The 19449-nt window shown below is 48.1% G+C and overlaps 1 protein-coding gene across 1 annotated transcript; it reads left to right on the top strand.

Moving 5' to 3' along the window:
• DOHH (deoxyhypusine hydroxylase) lies at positions 1–15426 on the top strand. The gene is made up of 6 exons (XM_063146873.1): positions 1–193; positions 1360–1691; positions 8421–8497; positions 10670–10907; positions 13737–14672; positions 14849–15426. The coding sequence occupies exons 2-5, from the start codon at positions 1418–1420 to the stop codon at positions 14051–14053; spliced, it is 906 nt and encodes a 301-aa protein (XP_063002943.1). The 5' UTR covers positions 1–193; positions 1360–1417; the 3' UTR covers positions 14054–14672; positions 14849–15426.
• Positions 15427–19449: the final 4023 nt, after the last annotated feature.

A 19449-nucleotide genomic window follows, 5' to 3' on the forward strand; every position in this document is an offset into this window, starting at 1 on the left:
TCAGAATCGTTGGTTTCGGGCAGCGGCGGCGACGATAGGAAGGAGAAGTTTCCCGTTTTCGAGCCAGCCGCTGCCGAAGGAGCTTCTCACGCCCCTTCCCCCTGCGTGTTGAGAAGAAGGGGGCGCCCAGAGGACGGCGGAAGACCCTCTCAGGTGAACGGTGACTTCGTTACCCGAGCGGCCGGCCGAGGCGGTGAGTGCGCAGGCGCAGAGGCGCGCGTGAGAGAGGGGCTTGGGAGGGACTTCGTGTTGCCATGGGGACGGGAGGGCGGGACTTAAGCCGCTGCTGATTTGCACGTCTTCGCACATGTGTCGGTACTGCTGATTCGCCGGGTTTTTTTTACGTGTGTTGCGCCAGTTTGCATATATCTACACGTGTTCTGTAAAGTAATTTTCATCTGTTTAACGTGTATCAGTGGTATTAGGATCATAGAATAGTAGAGTTGGAAGGGTACCATGAGAGCATCTAGTCCAACCCCCTGCTCAATGCAGGAATCCACCCTAAAGCATCCCTGACAGATGGATCATAGAATCATAGAAGTTGGAAGGGGACCATGAGGGCATCCAGTCCAACCTCCTGCTCAATGCAGGAATCCACCCTAAAGCATCCCCGACAGATGGATCATAGAATCATAGAAGTTGGAAGGGGACCATGAGGGCATCCAGTCCGACCCCCTGCTCAATGCAGGAATCCACCCTAAAGCATCCCTGACAGATGGTTGTCCAGCTGCCTCTCTAAGCCTCTAGTGTAGGAGAGCCCACAACCTCCCTAGGTAACTGGTTCCATTGTCGTACTGCTCTAACAGTCAGGAAGGTGCTCCTGTTCAAGAAGGAAGCAGACAAGCTGGAGCGTGTTCAGAGGAGGGCAACCAGGATGATTAGGGGTCTGGAAACAAATCCCCATGAAGAGGGACTGAAACAACTGGGGATGTTTAGCCTGGAGAAGAGAAGATTAAGGGGAGACATGATAGCACTCTTCAAATACTTAAAAGGTTGTCACACAGAGGAGGGCCAGGATCTCTTCTGGATCCTCCCAGAGTGTAGGACACGGAATAATGACCTTAAGTTACAGGAAGACAGATTCCGTCTGGACATCAGGAAAAACTTCCTGACTGTTAGAGCAGTGCGACAATGGAACCAGTTACCTAGGGAGGTTGTGGGCTCTCCCACACTAGAGGCCTTCAAGAGGCAGCTGGACAACCATCTGTCAGGGATGCTTTAGGGTGGATTCCTGCATTGAGCAGGGGGTTTGACTCGATGGCCTTATAGGCCCCTTCCAACTCTACTATTCTTTGATTCTATGAAGTCTTTTCCTAGAGGATGTTTTTACCAAAGTTCTCATTTTTTCCTCTGGTTTAGGTCATTCCAAGTTTTGAAAGAGGTGCATCTGTCTCTTTAGTTCTGCGAGCCGCTCGTCATGGTGACTGAAAAGGAAGTCGAGCTGATTGGCAGGACGCTGGTGGACTCCAACCAACCGTTGAAGGCTCGCTTTCGAGCGCTCTTTACCCTACGTAACCTGGGGGGCCCAGCAGCTATTGAATGGATCAGTCACGCCTTTGGAGACGACTCTGCCCTCCTCAAACACGAGTTGGCCTACTGCCTCGGCCAGATGCAGGATGAGAGAGCCATTCCTGTCCTCGTTGACGTCCTCCAAGATGACTCCCAGGATCCCATGGTCCGACATGAAGCAGGTGAGAAATGCTGCAGCAGTGGTCGGGGGTGGGATGGCTCCCTTTAGCATCGACTAGATGAGGCAGAGCATCAATATTTCACTGTTTGTTCATTTCTTCCCCGCCTCTGCCCCTGTTCTCCTTCCCAAACCTCAGCCAGTCAAGGCACCAACATTATCAGTGAAATGGTTAGCTATGCTGGCATTTCCTCAAAAAAAGACTTTATCAGGGGTGTGAGTGTGTGCGTAGTGGTGCTCAGGCAGCTGCTGCCATCCTCCTCAATTTATTTATTTATTTATTTATTTATTACATTTTTATACCGCCCAATAGCCGAAGCTCTCTGGGCGGTTCACAAAAATTAAAACCACAATAAAACACCCAACAGGTTAAAACACAATTACGAAATACAGTATAAAAAGCGCAACCAGGATAAAACCACACAGCAAAGTTGATATAAGATTAAAATACAGAGTTAAAACAGTAAAACAGTTAAATTTAAGTTAAAATTAAGTGTTAAAATACTGAGTGAATAAAAAGGTCTTCAGCTGGCGACGAAAGCAGTACAGTGTAGGCGCCAGGTGGACCTCTCTGGGGAGCTCGTTCCACAACCGGGGTGCCACAGCGGAGAAGGCCCTCCTCCTAGTAGCCACCTGCCTCACTTCCTTTGGCAGGGGCTCATGGAGAAGGACCCCTGAAGATGATCTTAAGGTCCGGGTAGGTACATATGGGAGGAGCTCAAGCAGCATAATTGGCTGGAAAGGAGTTGGGCTTCTCCTACGTTTTATGCACCTCAATAAAATGCCCAGCGTCACGTTTATTTAGTTATTTATTTATTACATTTTTATACCTCCCAATAGCCGAAGCCCTCTGGGCAGTTCACAAAAATTAAAACCGTGAAAAGCATAATGAAACAACCAGCAGTCTGAAAACACAAATACAAAATACCATATAAAAAGCACAGCCAGGATAAAAACCACGCAGCAGAAGTGGATATAGATGAAAATACGGAATTGAAACAGCAAGTTTAGATTTAAGTTAAATTAGGTGTTAAAATACTGAGAAAATATAAAGCTGGCGACGGAAGGAATACAGGGTAGGGGCCAGGCATTGTAGGGCATTGAAAAATGATGTGTGCCCAGTTTCTAGTTTCCAGTAAATTATGTCAGCCCAGCAGCAGCCCATCCAGAAGAGGAGGTTGGCTGTGACTGTATGAATGCCATGACTCTTGGGTAAACAAGCCGAACAGCCAGTTCAACCACGAGAGGGGGAAGTTGGTGTCTGCATTAGCGGTGGTTCCGTGGGCTTGGGCCATTGGTAACTGCCTGACTGTGCCAACTCTGGACATTGATTCTCCTGGATTTCTCAGAAGCTTTTGATGCAAATTCCCATGCTTTGGGGTCACCAGATTGGGATGAATATACATCAGCTTCGGCTGATACGCCAGCTGCGCCCCTTCCTAGAGTTAGAAGACCTAAAGACGGTCGTGCACGCGCTGGTAACTTCAAGGCTCAACTTCTGCAATGCGCTCTACATAGGGCTACCTTTGTGCCTAGTCTGGAAACTTCAGCTAGTTCAAAATAGGGCAGCCAGGCTGGTCACCGGTACACCTAGGGGTGTCCATATTACACCAGTTTTAAAATCTCTTCACTGGCTGCCAATTAGTTTCTGAGCGAAGTATAAAGTGTTGGTTATCACCTTTAAAGCCCTACATGGTTTGGGGCCAGGCTACCTGCGGGATCGCCTTCTCCCGTACAATCCGCCCCGCCCACTCAGGTCCTCTGGGAAGAATCTCCTTCAGCTAGCAAAAAGTAGATTAACAACTGTTACCCAGAGGACCTTCTCTTCTGCTGCTCCCAGACTGTGGAACAGCCTGCCGGAGGAGACTCATCAACTTTCTGGGATATGGGACTTTCTGGTTCTCTGTTGTTCTGCATTTACCGCCTGTTACACCTCCCTGCCTGGACTTTCCATCAGTTGGATAATGAAATGCTTTCTCTCCCCTGGACTCATCATCCACTCTGGATCTTTTGTCTGTTGAACCTTGTATTGTTAAAACGTGCTGTGGAATATAATGATAGTCTTCTCATAGACCATAAATTATTGCTTGCCATAAACTTGAGTACCTTCATCCATAATTGCCCAGACTGTCTCCTGGTCGGGACAATTAGTAACTTTTAAGACTGTTGATTTACTATGACTCCTGTCCATTAAAGATTTCCGATACAGACGCTTGTTTGACCTGGTTTCAGTCCGTGTGAGTTTATTTCTTAGCCTTGTCTGATTTTAGGCCTGTCTCCTGAACCAAGGTTTGCCGGGGGCCCTTTTCAGTATAGGCTCTGAGGAGAAAGCCTCTCTGCTGTTCAGGACTCTTTCTTGTCTAGTTAGTTCCTGAATTAAGTTGATTTAGTTTGACTTGCCATATCCTGAAATATTGAATATCTCCAATAATAATAATAATATATTTATTTCTTACCCGCCTCTCCCTTTCAATCGAGGCGGGGAACAGTAATCAATACAGCTTAAAAATTCTTGATTTTACATTGATCTGGATAGGCCTGCCGGAAAAGGCTAGTCTTTAAAGCTGCCTTAAAATTTATTTATTTATTTATTTATTTGTCATATTTATACCCCGCTCCTCAGCCAAAAAAGGCTCTCAGAGCGGCTTACACTTAGCAAAAAAGACAGACAGTCCCTGCCCTCAGGCTTACAGACTAATAAAGACATGACACACAAGGAACAGGAGTTCAGGAGGAGGGGGTGGGGAGAGAGAGAGAGTCCAACAGGAGCAGGCCATGATGTTTCTTCTGCCTGCTCCTGTCCCCTCGGTCTTTCTTCTTCACACAGAGAGTTAATTTTACAAATCTCCTCCGGCAGGCCATTCCACAATCTGGGGGCGACAGAAGAAAAGGTCCTCTGGGAAACTGATGTCAGCCTAGTTTTAGCTGACTGAAGTAAGTTCAACCCAGAGGATCTGAGTGTGCGGGGCGGACTATATGGGAGAAGGCGATCCCGCAGGTAACCTGGACCCAAACCATTTAGGGCTTTAAAGGTAATGACCAACACTTTGTACTTTGCCTGGAAACTAATTGGCAGCCAGTGGAGTGATTCTAATGTTGGGGTAATGTGCTCACCCCTAGATGTACCAGTGACCAACCTGGCTGCCATATTTTGAACAAGTTGAAGTTTCCGAACTAGGTACAATGGTAGCCCTATGTAGAGCGCATTGCAGAAGTCAAGCCTTGAGATTACCAGCGCGTGCACTACTGTCTAGGTCTTCTGACTCTAAGAAGGGGCGCAGCTGGCGTATCAGCCGAAGCTGATAGTAGGCACTCCTGGCTGTCACATCTATCTGGGCTGTCATTTGGCGTGACGGATCCAGGAGCATCCCCCAAACTGCGAACACAGTCTTTCAGGGGGAGTGTAGCCCCATCCAGAACTGGCTGACACACCTCCAAACCTAGGTCAGAGCCCTTGACAGCGAGCACCTCCGTCTTGTCTGGATTCAGCCTCAGTTTGTTTTTCCTCATCCAGCCCATTGCCGCCTCCAAGCATTCATTCAGAGGAGACACACTATCCTTAGCTGATGCTGCTATTGAAGGCATAGAGGAATATATTTGGGGGTCATCAGCATACTGATAGCACCCTGCCCCATGCCTCCGGATGATCTCTCCCAGCGGTTTCATGTAGATGTTAAACCCAATAAGCTGGGTTTCTGTCTACTTGTGACTTATTCCTGTATCCTTGAACCTAAGTCAGCTTGGGGCTGCTTCTGTGCATGGAAATCCTGCATTTGGGATTGTTTCCATCACCTAGGATTGGCCTAATTTATTCTTGAATCTCTGCACTTAGTTGAGTCCCTGTCATGTAGCACTCCTGAAAAAGGAATTGCTCCACGAGCAGCGACTCTGCATGGCTGTAATTATTCCTGACACTAAACCCAAGCCGGCTCAGGGCTTCTGAGCACGAAGATCCTGCTTTTGGGAACATCTCTATGTTTTCCTGGGGCTCTAGCTGTGACTCAAGTTGTGAACTAGAGCCTGTTTTTGAATCTTGTATTGCGGACCTGTTTTGAAACCCTAATATTGTTCTAGGAGTTAAGTCTCTGACTATGAGTATGGTCCTTGCTTCTGAACTCCTCCTTAATCTAAGCTGTGGGCTGTTAACTCTCAAGTTAATTAATTTATAACTTCTAAGACTAAGGGCTCATCTCCGCCAAGCAGGATATTCCCGTATGAAAGTGGTATATAAAATGCAGGAGCCACACTACTGCTTTATAGTGGTACTGAAGCGCACTGACAACTGTTGGGGCCCATGACGCATCTACACCAAGCAGGATATAACTATGAAAGCAGTTATGGTATGTGTCAATAGGCCCCAACAGTTGTCAGTGCACTTCAATACCTCTATAAAGCAGTAGTGTGGCTCCTGCCTTTTATATGCCGCTTTCGGGCTGGAATATCCTTCTTGGTGTAGTTGAGCCCTAAGTGTTGTGACTTCCGAAGTGAGATACGTGTCACCTTTTTGCCTTTCAATAAAGCTAAGTCACTGAATCTACGTCTCTGTCATGCGGTCCTTCAGTGAGGGAGCTTTGCCAGGCTGGCCGCCAGCTGCCAAGGAATGCCACCCAACTTTGTGTAAGGCAAATGCAGAAAAGGGCTTTCTGAAATGCAATACAGTGTCGCTCTTATGTGCATGGTGGGGTCTAAAGTTAATCAAAATCCTTCTGCAGCTGCTGGTTCTTTGAGAGCCTTCTAATGACAATTGTGGAAAATGCAGAAAACTGCAAGAAATCTGATGTGACAAATCATGTGAACTGCCCAGAGAGCTTTGGCTATTGGGCGGTATAAAAATGTAATAAATAAATAAATAAATCATAGAATAGCAGAGTTGGAATGGGCCTACAAGGCCATCTAGTCCAACCCCCTGCTCAATGCAGGAATCCACCCTAAAGCATCCCCGACAGATGCTTGTCCAGCTGCCTCTTGAAGGCCTCTAGTGTGGGAGAGCCCACAACCTCCCTAGGTAACTGATTCCACCGTCGCACTGCTCTAACAGTCAGGACGTTTTTCCTGATGTCCAGCCGGAATCTGGCTTCCTTTAACTTGAGCCCGTTATTCCGTGTCCTGCACTCTGGGAGGATCGAGAAGAGATCCTGGCCCTCCTCTGTGTGACAACCTTTTAAGTATTTGAAGAGTGCTCTCATGTCTCCCCTCAATCTTCTCTTCTCCAGGCTAAACATGCCCAGTTCTTTCAGTCTCTTCATAGGGCTTTGTTTCTAGAATGTTCTGATCATGCGTCATTCTTCTTGTCCCTGTAAATGCTCTATATAGCTCTACAACTTCTTTTGGGTAGGCTGGAAACAAATGGGTTGTTGTATTGTTGGGGCCCCATTTCAATTATCCGTTCTTTCAAAATATCTTTCTTGGTAGGAAATCTGAAAAACTTAGTTATAAGGCTCTTTGGTGGCTTTTGATGAAGGCACAGGGGATTGAGAAGTTGGCTTCCTTTCACTACCACTGGGTGGTAGTGAAAGGAAGCTGCAGACAGGATTAGTAATGAAAGAATTGGGATTCCCTTGTTCCTTCCACTCCCTGTCGCCCCAAATCTTAATATGATTCCTGCATGGTCTTTCCTTCAAATCAGCCACCATAGCGTCCTCCTGCAAGGCGTTCAGTGTTTCTCTTGTGGATCGCTGTTGATCTTCCAGTTTAGAGACAAGTGCTTTGACTGTGCCCGGTGTGTATTTGAATTTGATCCGCAGAGGGTTGCAGATTTGAAACTACGAACTTAATTCAGGCCATATTTATTTATTTTATTTATTTACAATATTTGTATACTGCTCCCCATTGAACATTTCGGAGCGGCGTACAAGATAAAAATAAAAACAGAATAAAACACTTTAAAATAGATTTTAAAAGAAGCAAAATGTACAGTGAACCGTGGCTGGTTGTTAAGGAAAGGCTTCCTGGAATAATGGCGTTTTCAGGAGGTGCCAAAAGGAATATAACGTTGGCGCCTGCCTGACCTCCAGAGGCAGGGAAGGGGGGCCACCATGCTGAAGGCTCTTCCCCTGGTGGGCTCCAATCGGAGGATGGATCTATGTGAAACCACCAGGAGCATGCCCTCAGATGACCTCAGTGACCGGGCAGATTGGTAGGGGAGAAGGCGCTCTGTCAGGGATCCTGGTCCCAAGTCTATCAGGGATCCTGGTCCCATGTGGTTTAGGGTTTTGTACACTAGTGCAAGAACCCTGGCCCGGTAGCGGTGATAGTTTGAAACAAGGTTAAGATGTTATCGGGCAAGTTGTCTGAGCTTACAGCCCCAGGCACTAGCTGAGTCCTGGTGGCTTCAGGAGTCCCAGCCTGTTTGCTTGTTTTCTGTGCAATGGAAATGCTAAATTAATCCAAGCTGAAATGTTAATATTTGGGGGGGGGGAGTAGAAAACAATACCCGGAATCATCCGAAGGTAAAAGAAATAGTAGGAAAAAAATAAAGGGCTCTTAAATTTTAAGATCTAGTCGAAGAGGATCCATGCAGGTTCCAGAGCTCACATGGCTGGTGCTGTTGGCCAGAAATCCCCACGTTAAATGGTTTAATAATCTTTGATGTTCGCCTGTTTATGATTCGATTGCATTGTTTTACCCTTATGATGTAACCCACTCTTGATACCACAGTAGGAAAGAGCTGTTGTCGTTGTTGTTGTTGTTACATCTTTCTTGTGGTTTCTCAGTCTCTTCCTGCTTTCTACAGGTGAAGCCTTGGGAGCCATTGGAAACCCCAAAGTGCTAGATATCTTGAAGCAGTATTCCAAAGACCCCGTCATCGAGGTAAATGTGGGCTAGGGGGAATCTGCAATTCCTTTGCAAACCTTATCAAGTTAATTCCAAATGCTGCACCAACAATGATCAGGTCTATAATCGAACTGTTCAGCAAATTAAAGAGAAGGGGTGTGGGTGGCTGTGGGTGGGGCTTACCATTAATTATTCTGTACATTTAAACTTTTCTGCACGACTTTTCCCAGATTTTGTTTTGTATATATATTTATTTATTACCCTGCCAGAGGTCCACCATGCACCATCCTTGCAGGCTTCTAAGAAGGTCTTAAAAATGTCGAGGAATTGGAACGTACCCACATCCACGCCAGCGAAATACATACTACATGCACAAAAACCAGGCAAATCACTCACAAAAAACCCAGGCAAAACACACTAGATGTCAAAGCAAACCAACTAACATGCATGCAGGAGAGGCAAAAACCCCTAACTCTCCTCCACCTCTCCAGTTCCCCAGGACAATCCCTATCAACTTTTTAAAATATATAAATAAATAAATAAATAAATAGATAAATAAATAGAGCAACCCCTCCTCATCGTGCCTGGGTCCAGCTCCAGCTCAGAGCCCCCTCCCTCCTGCTACCAACTGTCTCTGGAGAGGCCACCAGTGAGGGAGGAAGCAGCAGCCAGGCTTTAGGGTGGATTCCTGCATTGAGCAGGGGGTTGGTCTCGATGGCCTTGTAGGCCCCGTCCAACTCTGCTATTCTGTGATTCTAGGAAAAGTGGGTATTCAACCATCCAACTAGTCAGAAACTAAACTGAGTTCTGGCAGTATTATCCAGCTTTGATCTTCCCAGCTGCACTAAATGGAAGAACACCCGAGCTTGTTAAGAATCTATTCTCATTTGCGTGTGTGGGGGAGTGGGGGTTAGGCCTCATCTAGAGTATTGTGTCCAGTTCTGGGCTCCACACGTCAAGAAGGACTCAGACAAGCTGGAGCGTGTTCAGAGGAGGGCAACCAGGATGATCAGGGGTCTGGAAATAAAGCCCTATGAAGAGAGGCTGAAAGAACTGGGCATGTTGAGCCTGGAGAAGAGAAGATTGAGGGGAGACATGAGAGCACCCTTCAAATACTTGAAAGGTTGTCCCACAGAGGAGGGCCAGGATCTCTTTTCGATCTTCCCAGAGTGCAGGACACGGAATAAAGGGCTCAAGTTAAAGGAAGCCAGATTCCAGCTGGACATCAGGAAAAACGTCCTGACTGTTAGAGCAGTACGACAATGGAACCAGTGACTTAGGGAGGTGGTGGGCTCTCCCACACTAGAGGCCTTCAAGAGGCAGCTGGACAAGCATCTGTCAGGGATGCTTTAGGGTGGATTCCTGCATTGAGCAATTGGTTGGACTCGATGGCCTTGTAGGCCCCTTCCAACTCTGCTATTCTATGATTCTATGGTTGGGGACACACACGCCTAGACAAGGTTCTAGCCCTCATTTGACTACAGAGGCAGGCAGACTTAAGGTTTGCGGGATCTACTTAATTTTTATTTAAACAGTGAAGTCCACAAAATGGAATAATAATAATTATTATTATTCTTACCCGCCTCCCCATTTTGATCGAGGTGGGGAACAACAGCAATTATAAAATACATAAAATACTGATTAAAAACGTAGTATACAGTTTTAAAACTTCCTAAAAAACATCCTAAAATTCCATTGGTTAGGCCTGCCAGAAGAGATCAGTCTTTACTGTTTTTTTTAAGTGCTAAAAGACTGTTAAGTTGACGCATCTCCTCCGGCAGGCTATTCCACAGTCTGGGAGCAGCAGGAGAGAAGGTCTTCTGGGTAATACTTGTCAGCCCAATTTTGGCTGGCTGAAGGAAATTCTTCCCGGAGGACCTGAGTGTGCGGGGCGGATTGTACGGGAGAAGGCGATCCCGCAGGTAGCCTGGACCCAATCCAAATGCTGAGCAGGATGCTGGGCCTTGGTCTTATCCAGAAGGGTTGTTTTTCCCCCATCAAGCAGCCCCTCTCATTAATATGGAAGTTTGAATTCAGTTGGCAGTGCCGTCGCCACCATCCTGGCATAATTTGGGCCCAGAACGTTCTAAGAAAACCGTTACCAACCCCCCAGATGTGTTGGCTGGGGGTTATGGGTACCACGTTGGGGAAGGCTGTTTCTCAGCCGGGGCGGATAATTCTCAGTCTCCCATTTTCCATCCTGTCTAGGTAGCCGAGACGTGCCTGCTTGCCGTGAAAAGGCTGGAGTGGCTTCAGGAGCGCAAGGCCAAACCCGCTGTCAGCCCCTACTGCTCTGTAGACCCAGCGCCCCCAGCGGAGGAAAAAGACGTGGGGAAACTGAGGCAAGTCCTGCTGGATGAGTCCCAGCCGCTGTTTGAGCGTTACCGGGCGATGTTCGCGCTGCGGAACTTGGGGGGAGAAGCCGCCGTCCTGGCCCTTGCAGATGGTGAGTGGCTGCTTTTATTTATTTATTTATTTATTTATTTCATTACATTTATATACCGCCCCATAGCCGGAGCTCTCTGGGCGGTTTACAGAAGTTAAACACTGACCAGCGATGTGGAGCAAGGAATTTTTTCACTGTTTACAGAATTATGCACGGTGCGGGAGAAAATGGACATGGAGATATGTTTCTCCCGTTCATAATCCTAGAACCTGGGCTCATCCCACGAAGCTGGTAGATTTCAGTTAAAGCTAGTGCACCAGCTGCGCCCGTTCCTAGAGATGTCGGACCTGGCCACAGTGACACATGCCTTAGTTACATCCCGATTGGATTACTGTAATGCGCTCTACGTGGGGCTGCCTTTGAAGAGCGTTCGGAAACTCCAGCTGGTTCAAAGAGCTGCAGCCAGATTGTTGACCGGGGCTGGTTACAGGGAGCAGAGAACTCCCCTGTTAAAACAGCTCCCCTGGCTTCCAGTTTGTTTCCGGGCACAATTCAAAGTGCTGGTTATGACCTATAAAGCCCTCTATGGCTCGGGTCCAGGTTATCTGAAAGACCATATTCTCCCTTATGAGCCTGCCCGTGCTTTAAGATCTTCTGGAGAAGCCCTTCTTTCAGTCCCACCATCTCCACAGGCGCGCTTGGTGGGAACACGGGAGAGGGCCTTCTCGGTGGCTGCTCCGGTGCTCTGGAACTCTCTTTCTGGGGAAGCTAGAGTCGCTCCCTCCTTGATGGGCTTTCGGAAGCAGGCTAAAACTTCTTTGTTCTGGCAGGCCTTTGGAGAATAATCTGGCCCTCCATCTATGTTAATGTCTTATAATTTTGTTGTGTATTTTAAATGTTTATAGTTTTGTTCCCCCCCCCCCCAATGTATGTTTTAAACTTTGTAAGGCTGCCTTGAGGCCCAGCATTGGGCAAAAGGCGGGATAATCATAATAATAATAATAATAATAATAATAATAATAATAATAATAATAATAATAATAATAATAATAATAATAGTAATATTTCTTTGTTACCCGCCTCTCCCTCTGGATCGAGGCGGGGTACAACACAAATGCAAACATACCATGAAATACATATAACTAATCAAAACATTTAAAACTAATACATTAGTAAAAGCAGCACATTATTAAAAAGGCATCTTAAAATTCAGCTGGGTAGGCTTGCCGGAAGAGATCAGTCTTTATGGCTTTCTTAAATTCCGGAAGACTGTTAAGTTGACGAATCTCTCCCGGCGGGCCATTCCACAAACTGGGAACGGCAGAAGAGAAGGTCCTCTGGGTAATAGTTGTCAGCCTTGTTTTTGTTGGCAGGAGTAAATTCTTCCCAGAGGACCTGAGTGTGCGGGGCGGATTGTACGGGAGAAGGCGATCCCGCAGGTAGCCTGGACCCAACCCACGTAGGGCTTTAAAGGTGATAACCAACACTTTACACTTCGCCTGAAAACTAATTGGCAGCCAGTGAAGAGATTTTAAAGCTGGTGTAATGTGGCCATCGAGTCCAACCCCCTGCTCAATGCAGGAATCTACCTTAAAGCATCCCCGGCAGAGGGTTGTCCAGCTGCCTCTTGAATGCCTCTAGTGTGGGAGAGCCCACCACCTCTCTAGGTCACTGGTTCCATTGTCGTACTGCTCTAACAGTCAGGAAGTTTTTCCTGATGTCTAGCCGGAATCTCACTTCCTGTAACTTCAGCCCATTATTCCGTGTCCTGCACCCTGGGATGACCGAGAAGAGATCCTGGCCCTCCTCTGTGTGACAACCTCTCAAGTATTTGAATAGTGCTATCATGTCTCCCCTCCATCTTCCCTTCCCCAGGCTCAACATGCCCAGTGTAGACGAAGGTTGGAGTCAATCCAACCTTCCTGCAAGGTAGGCCGCCGGACCAAACGTCCTGTCTTCCCCGGCCACCCCTCTCCCTAGCCCCCTTCCCAACCGGGACGAGCCAGAGATTCCTAGAATAAAAACACGCACACTCAGCTAAGGTCCAAAACAACTTTAATACCATTCAGCTAAAACTAACACGTAAGGTTTTGGCCGGAGGTAGTAGCAGCAAAGTGGGGAGGGAAGAGAAGAGAAGAGGAAGGGAAGGGAGGGGAATCAAAGGAGGGATCACAAAAGGATAATGTACTAGAAGCCACGGCTCCATCTAAAACTTTCAAACACACAACCCACCCCCAGTTATAAAAGCGGCTAGCCTTGTCTCAGGAAATCCAAACACTTAAAAAATAAACAAAAGACCCTAGCTGACTCCGAGCAGCCCATCCAGGCTGACTTGGGTGTTCTTCCACCAAACCAGAACAGAAGATGCTCATCCCAAACAGGAGACCCTTTTTATCCCCTTTTAGACTTTAGGGCCCCATGACCTCCCCGAACCAACCCCAGCCCTGCCTGGCTCCTAACACCCCTCCCCTCGTAAGGAGGGCTTCACCCTCTTTCTCACAACTGAACCCAATTATCCTAACGACCAGGGAGATAACCTGCAGACGAGAAGCCCAACCTGACCTTGGAGTCTCGGTGCCGAGAGCTGCACACTCCCACCCCCACTTCACATACCATCATAGCTACATAACACATACCAGAACAGATACAGAACAAGGAATCATACAATTAAGGAGCCAGTACAGCCAGCAAGGCCCCATGTCCTTCACACCCAGTTCGTTCCGTCTCTCTTCATAGGGCTCTGTTTCCAGACCTTCCTACGTGTTGCTACAGCACCATGTACACTGATGGTGCTATATAAATAAATAATAACAATAATAATAATAATAATAATAATAATAATAATAATAATAATAATAATAATACAGCTTGCTTGCTCTGTTACCCCAGGCCTCCGGTGCGGCAGCGCCCTCTTCCGCCACGAGATCGCGTACGTCCTGGGCCAGATGCAGCACGAGGCCTCCGTCCCGCAACTGACGGCGTCGTTGGAGAGTGTGGCCGAGAGCCCCATGGTGCGCCACGAGTGCGCCGAGGCCTTGGGCTCCATCGCCAAGGCCTCCTGCCTAGCCACCCTGCAGGCCTACACCCAGGACAAGGAGCAGGTGGTCCGCGAGAGCTGCGTGGTAGCCCTGGACCTGTACGATTACGAGAACAGCCCCGATTTCCAATATGCTGACGGACTGAGCCAACTAAAATGCTTGGACTGAAGCGGGCCGGAGCATCTCTCCTCTTGTCGCGCCTCCTACGTTGTTGTGGCCGGCAACGTTAATATCACTCGTCTCTCTGCAGCCTCAATAACAGCGCCAGAAGTGGGGCCAAGGAAGATCTTGTTGCCCTGGTGACTAGGTTGTTTCCCATTCTCCTCTTAGTGGAGGGTGGTATTACCTCCGTACTCAATTTGACACAATTTTGCACACACAAAAAGAAGCAAAACAAATTGACTGGTGCGGGCGGGGTCCTCATGCCTGTGGCAGCCCCTAAGGCAGTTTCTCCACCCATCTGCCCTCTGGGAGCTCCCCCCTCACCCCACCCCACCCATTTTCAGGTAAATCTGGCGCAATTTGTCAACCATAAGCCAAATCGCTGGCGCCCCATTCCTCCTCCTGTCCACCCGCCCAGTTTGGCCAACACTTCCCATATGACTTATTTATTTCCAGGACAGTAAGGACTAGAAGCTTAGAATGTTAACCCCTTTGGGCCTGAGCAGCAAAAGTGGGGTAATTGTACCTGAAGGCTGCACCCAGCCCTGCTTTGGGTGGTGGTGCCAAGGCTGCTTGTGCCAAAAAGAAAGTCTTCCGGTGGTGACGGGGATGCTCCGTCTCCGTCGTTCCCTCTTTATGCTTTATTGGCAGGGCATGCTGGGAGTTCTAGTGGGTGGGTGGGTAACGGCACTGGGGGCGGTGGAGATACTTTCATTGGTTGCGACGGACACTCATGGTCCGATGGGACCATGAACTCTCACGCCAGTTCGGCCGGAGCCTCTCTGGTGATTCCTCTGAGAGACGTTGACTTTATCCTGTTGCCCAGAAAGGGGCAAGGATGGACTCACCTAGTGTTTACTGCATCACCCCCTTGGCATACAGTTTATTTGCTGCTTAGTGACCAGGACTGACATTCAACCGTGGCAGTCCCCAGAGGCCTCGTAACTTTACAGAAAAGGGAGCGTTTGGCCCTCACACCTTATGGGGACCCGCACACGGTGCCCTGGGGAAAGAACCATTGGACTTTGAGCAGAACTCTTTTCCTGCACTGCAGGGGCTGCCTGGAGAGTGTTTAAACCAGCAGCTGTTTGGAAACACATCCTGCAATTTGATCCCTTGCTCCATCTGTTGCTTTATTGGCAGGGCATGCTGGGAGTTCTAGTGGGTGGGTGGGTAACGGCACTGGGGGCGGTGGAGGTACTTTCATTGGTTGCGACGGACACTCATGGTCCGATGGGACCATGAACTCTCACGCCAGTTCGGCCGGAGCCTCTCTGGTGATTCCTCTGAGAGACGTTGACTGTAAAGTCCTGATTTGTGTTTAAAACTGGAGAGCCAGGTGCTGGGAAATAAAAAAAAAAGGCTCTCATCATCCACAAGGTTTCTCTCGTTCTATGGGGGGAATCAGATCAGCCAGTGTGGTGTAGTGGCTAGAGTGTTGGACTGGGAGTCGGGAGATCCAGGTTCAAGTCCCCACTCGGCCATGGAAACCCACTGGGTGACTTTGGGCCAGTCATAGACTCTCAGCCCAACCCACCTCACAGGGTGGTTGTTGTGAGGATAACGTGGAGAGGAGGAGGATTATGTACGCCGCCTTGGGTTCCTTGCAGGAAAAAAGGCGGGATATAAATGCAATAAGAAGAAGAAGATTCTCTCAGTGCAGTTTCTAATTTCTGAATTAATACTAGAGGTCTGCTCGAAAAATGGTTTAGTGTTAGCATAAAAGAAAAGAATGCTTGCTCTCCTAGAAGCCACCCTTTCCTTCCTCTGTCCTGGAGCTGCTGGTGCCTGGGGTGTGGCTCTTTCCAGAAACTTACGCAGAGGTGCATCAGAATGACTCCGTGGTCGTCACTCACAGGAGATGGGTGCTTTGACTTGTCAAGGGCATTTATGTCCTTTGGAGCATGGAGCAGTCGTGACGCCCACAGAGGCAAACCGGACCAATGGCACCGGACAAAGTTCGAGGGTTGTCTGCCTCAGTTGACTAAATTGAGAGCTGCCTTCTGCAGGCAGCCGGGAAGGGTCCAGTTTAGCAGCTCATTGACTGGATGACACCCTTTGAATTTAAGGCCGTGATCTGGTTTGCTCATGACGGCAACTCCAGGGTCTGACCAGCAGCAAGCAACTATGCTGCTCCATTGCCTTGTTGCTTCGGCTTTCAGACAACAACCCAGGAATGCCCCTTTCCTGCATTATTGTGACGTCTGAATCCAGAATTCTGGGTTGTTTAGGGGTTACCCGAAAATCGCCCATAGTTTACCCAACAATCACCCATGGTTTGTTGTTGGGTTAAATTCTGGGTTGTTTAAACCCTTTAACAACCCAGAGTTCTGGGTTCAGATGCCATGATAATGGTTGACGGAAAGCAGAAGCAATGAGCGTGCAGGAGGGTTTGCACTAGCTTCTTCCCACTTGACCACAACAATTCCTGGGTTAAACACCCCAGGGATTGTCACGTGCAAATTGTGTCGTCATGAGCAGAAGAGACTAATGATTTCCACTGACCTCCCAGGCCATAAACGTAAGGGAAGACTGTCAAGGTATGTGGTTCGCTGATCATTCTGGAGAGAAATTCAGCTCAGAATGTGCGTCGTGTCCCTTGGAGAAAAGTCTGGAACTTCACAGGTTCTCATCGGCCGCTGTGACACTGAAAACACTTTTGCCAGGACTGCTCTATCTCGAACGTTAAGCCCCTGGCACACATAATCTGGGATCAGTTTGGCTGGCAAAGTTTGTCTCACCCATCCATTTCCCTCTGCAAAAGCGCTTTAGTCTTCAATCTCCCACAATCCTCTTACTTTATTTTATATTACTTTATTATAAAACCTATTAATAGACTTGTGCTTGCCCAGCGTATGTTGGGGGGGGGGATGTTTTCTGCATGTTTTAAAAACAGCCCTGGCCTTTCTCCCCCCCCCCCCCCCCATTCTGCCTCCCAATGCATCCCTTGCCAGGGATCTTCACTTATCCATCTTGGCCATCTGAAGGTCTGCTCTCTCAACTGACTCATCCTTTCTCTCCTGCTATCCCTTATACCTGGAACTCTGTCCTTAAGATCTATAGATTTCAATGCTTTTATGCCCCAAACGCAGAGTTTGTATATATCACAGAAGTTGGGCATAGTTGCTTTTAATAGTTGCCTTGAGCTTAAGACGAAAAGGAAAAGCATGCCAGATTGCAGGTAGGTGTGCATCTGCCCTGCCCCCTTTTAAAAATAAATGTGTGCTTTAGTTTGAAAACGGTTTCTCCATGATCCAGAGGCAAAAGGCAACTCCCAGCCTCCAAATATGTATATACTTTCCTTGTAATATAAAACAATGGACAGATAAAGTAGGGATATTCTGTGCCATCCACAATCTCTCTCTCTCACACACACACGCACACACTCACTCACTTCAATCCCCAGTGCTTTCCCCTCAGTGGATTCAACACCATCTGTTTGCCCGATTTAAAGATCAGCTCAGAGGAGTGGTTTTGTCCTTGCTGGATTGGGAAGAGACATACTCTAGCAAATGAGGGTGGGTCCTTCCAAAGGGGTCCCCAAATTCTGGCACACCAGATGCAGCTGCAGAAAGATGCACCCTCTATCTGTCGGCACACAAGGATACTGGGAACCAAAAGGCCCCAATGCCACGGACTGCAGGCATCTTCGATTTTCGTCTGAACATACCAACACCTCTCTTGCAATTCAGCACTCCCATACTGAGGTAGGTTTCCGTATGTAAATCCAGAAACAAGCCAGGTTTAACTCTTGTGTTAGAAAGAGGATCGCTTGCACGGCAGGAGCATGGTTGCCAATGATGCAAACCCTTATTGTCCTCGCTGAACAGGTGTTGCAGCTTTTGGAGACCTTCCAAAACCTATTTGATCAGTGATGAGGGTGAGACAAAAAGGAGCGATTGGGTTCACACGACGCAGCAACCCATCATGTGCAACTTGCCACAGTGGGTTGTCGTTTCATCTGAACCCAAACCGTTTCCTGCAGGGTGGTTTATTTTCAGGCAACAAGCCACCCCGGCAATCCATGGCTTGTTCGAGGGTTGCTAAAGCGGGGTGGGTGGTTGTGTCATCGCAACCCAGCAGAGATTGCGGGAGTCAAGTACAGCAGAAAACCCTGCTATGGTTGGCAATCTTGCCAGCCTCATGCCACCTCAAACCTCCCTTCCCCTCCAACTGTGCCCAAACAGCACTTTTGAGATTTGCCAACCCCCTTACCTTTCAGCCCCACAGATTTGTGCAAGCAGGGTTGTTGTCATTATTATTATTGGTTTTTCGGAGGTGCACATGTGCACACTTACGGCTGTCCAGTATGTATACCCTTGCCTTCTTAATGTTCTTGTATTTCAGCTGTCAAGGGGAACTAAATGCAATAAGAAACATACAAGGAAATTGACCAGAAAAGGCTGTATAAAAGCGAATTTGCACACGCAGTGATAGGTTGGAGAAGGGGGAAAGATCAGGAGAAGTATGTGCACCAGAAGTGGGGAGAGGGGGACAAAATCATAGAATAGTAGAGTTGGAAGGGGCCTCTAAGGCTATCGAGTCCAACCCCCTGCTCAGTGCAGGAATCCACCCAAAAGCATCCCTGACAGATGGTTGTCCAGCTGCCTCTTGAAGGCCTCTAGTGTGGGAGAGCCCACCACCTCCCTAGATCACTGGTTCCATTGTTGTACTGCTCTAACAGTCAGGAAGTTTTTCCTGATGTCCAGCTGGAATCTGGCTTCCTGTCACTTGAGCCCGTTATTCCGTGTCCTGCACTCTGGGAGGATCGAGAAGAGATCCTGGCCCTCCTCTGTGTGACAACCCTTCAAGTATTTGAAGAGTGCTATCATGTCTCCCCTCAATCTTCACCCACTTAGCAAGGTTTCAAGTGTTTAACGGACACTTTTCGGCGTCCTGCCTCCATTCAGTGCTTCCCGAAGCCTCCAGCTACTCCAGAAAGGGAATGTCTAGGGTCTGCCCCGCTCCCATTCACAGTAACTACAGCAGTAACTGCTTCAATTGGGAGCTAAAAAAAGGTGAGCCCTAGATTTTCCCTTGCTGTGGTAGCTGGATTCAAACCTAAGACCTCCTGGCTGTGGGAGAATGTATTTTCCCTACACACGCTTCTGGAAGTCTACCAGAAAGTGCGATGACCAAAAAAAAAAAATTGTCATGAAGGATAACAATTGGTCATAATATTAACTCCTCTGCTGAGGGAACTGCACTGGCTGCCTATTCGCTACCGGGCCAAGTTTAAGGTTCTTGTTCTTGTGTACAAAGCCCTAAACAACTTGGGACCAGGATACCTGAGAGAGCGCCTTCTCCCCTACCAACCTGCCCAGTCCCTGAGGTCATCCGAGGGCCTGCTCCCGGTGGTCCCACATAGACCCATCCTCTGATTGGAGTCCACCAGGGGAAGA

Source organism: Elgaria multicarinata, chromosome 23 (genome assembly GCF_023053635.1).
Source record: "Elgaria multicarinata webbii isolate HBS135686 ecotype San Diego chromosome 23, rElgMul1.1.pri, whole genome shotgun sequence".
Lineage (NCBI taxonomy): Eukaryota > Metazoa > Chordata > Lepidosauria > Squamata > Anguidae > Elgaria > Elgaria multicarinata.

What these genes read in the sequence shown, in the direction of transcription:
- DOHH (XM_063146873.1), top strand. Translation starts at nt 1,418, where the DNA reads ATGGTGACTGAAAAGGAAGTCGAGCTGATTGGCAGGACGCTGGTGGAC. An exon ending in CCAAAGACCCCGTCATCGAG is followed by an intron (nt 8,498 to 10,669) that starts GTAAATGTGGGC and finishes CATCCTGTCTAG; the next exon opens with GTAGCCGAGACGTGCCTGCT. An exon ending in CGTCCTGGCCCTTGCAGATG is followed by an intron (nt 10,908 to 13,736) that starts GTGAGTGGCTGC and finishes CTGTTACCCCAG; the next exon opens with GCCTCCGGTGCGGCAGCGCC.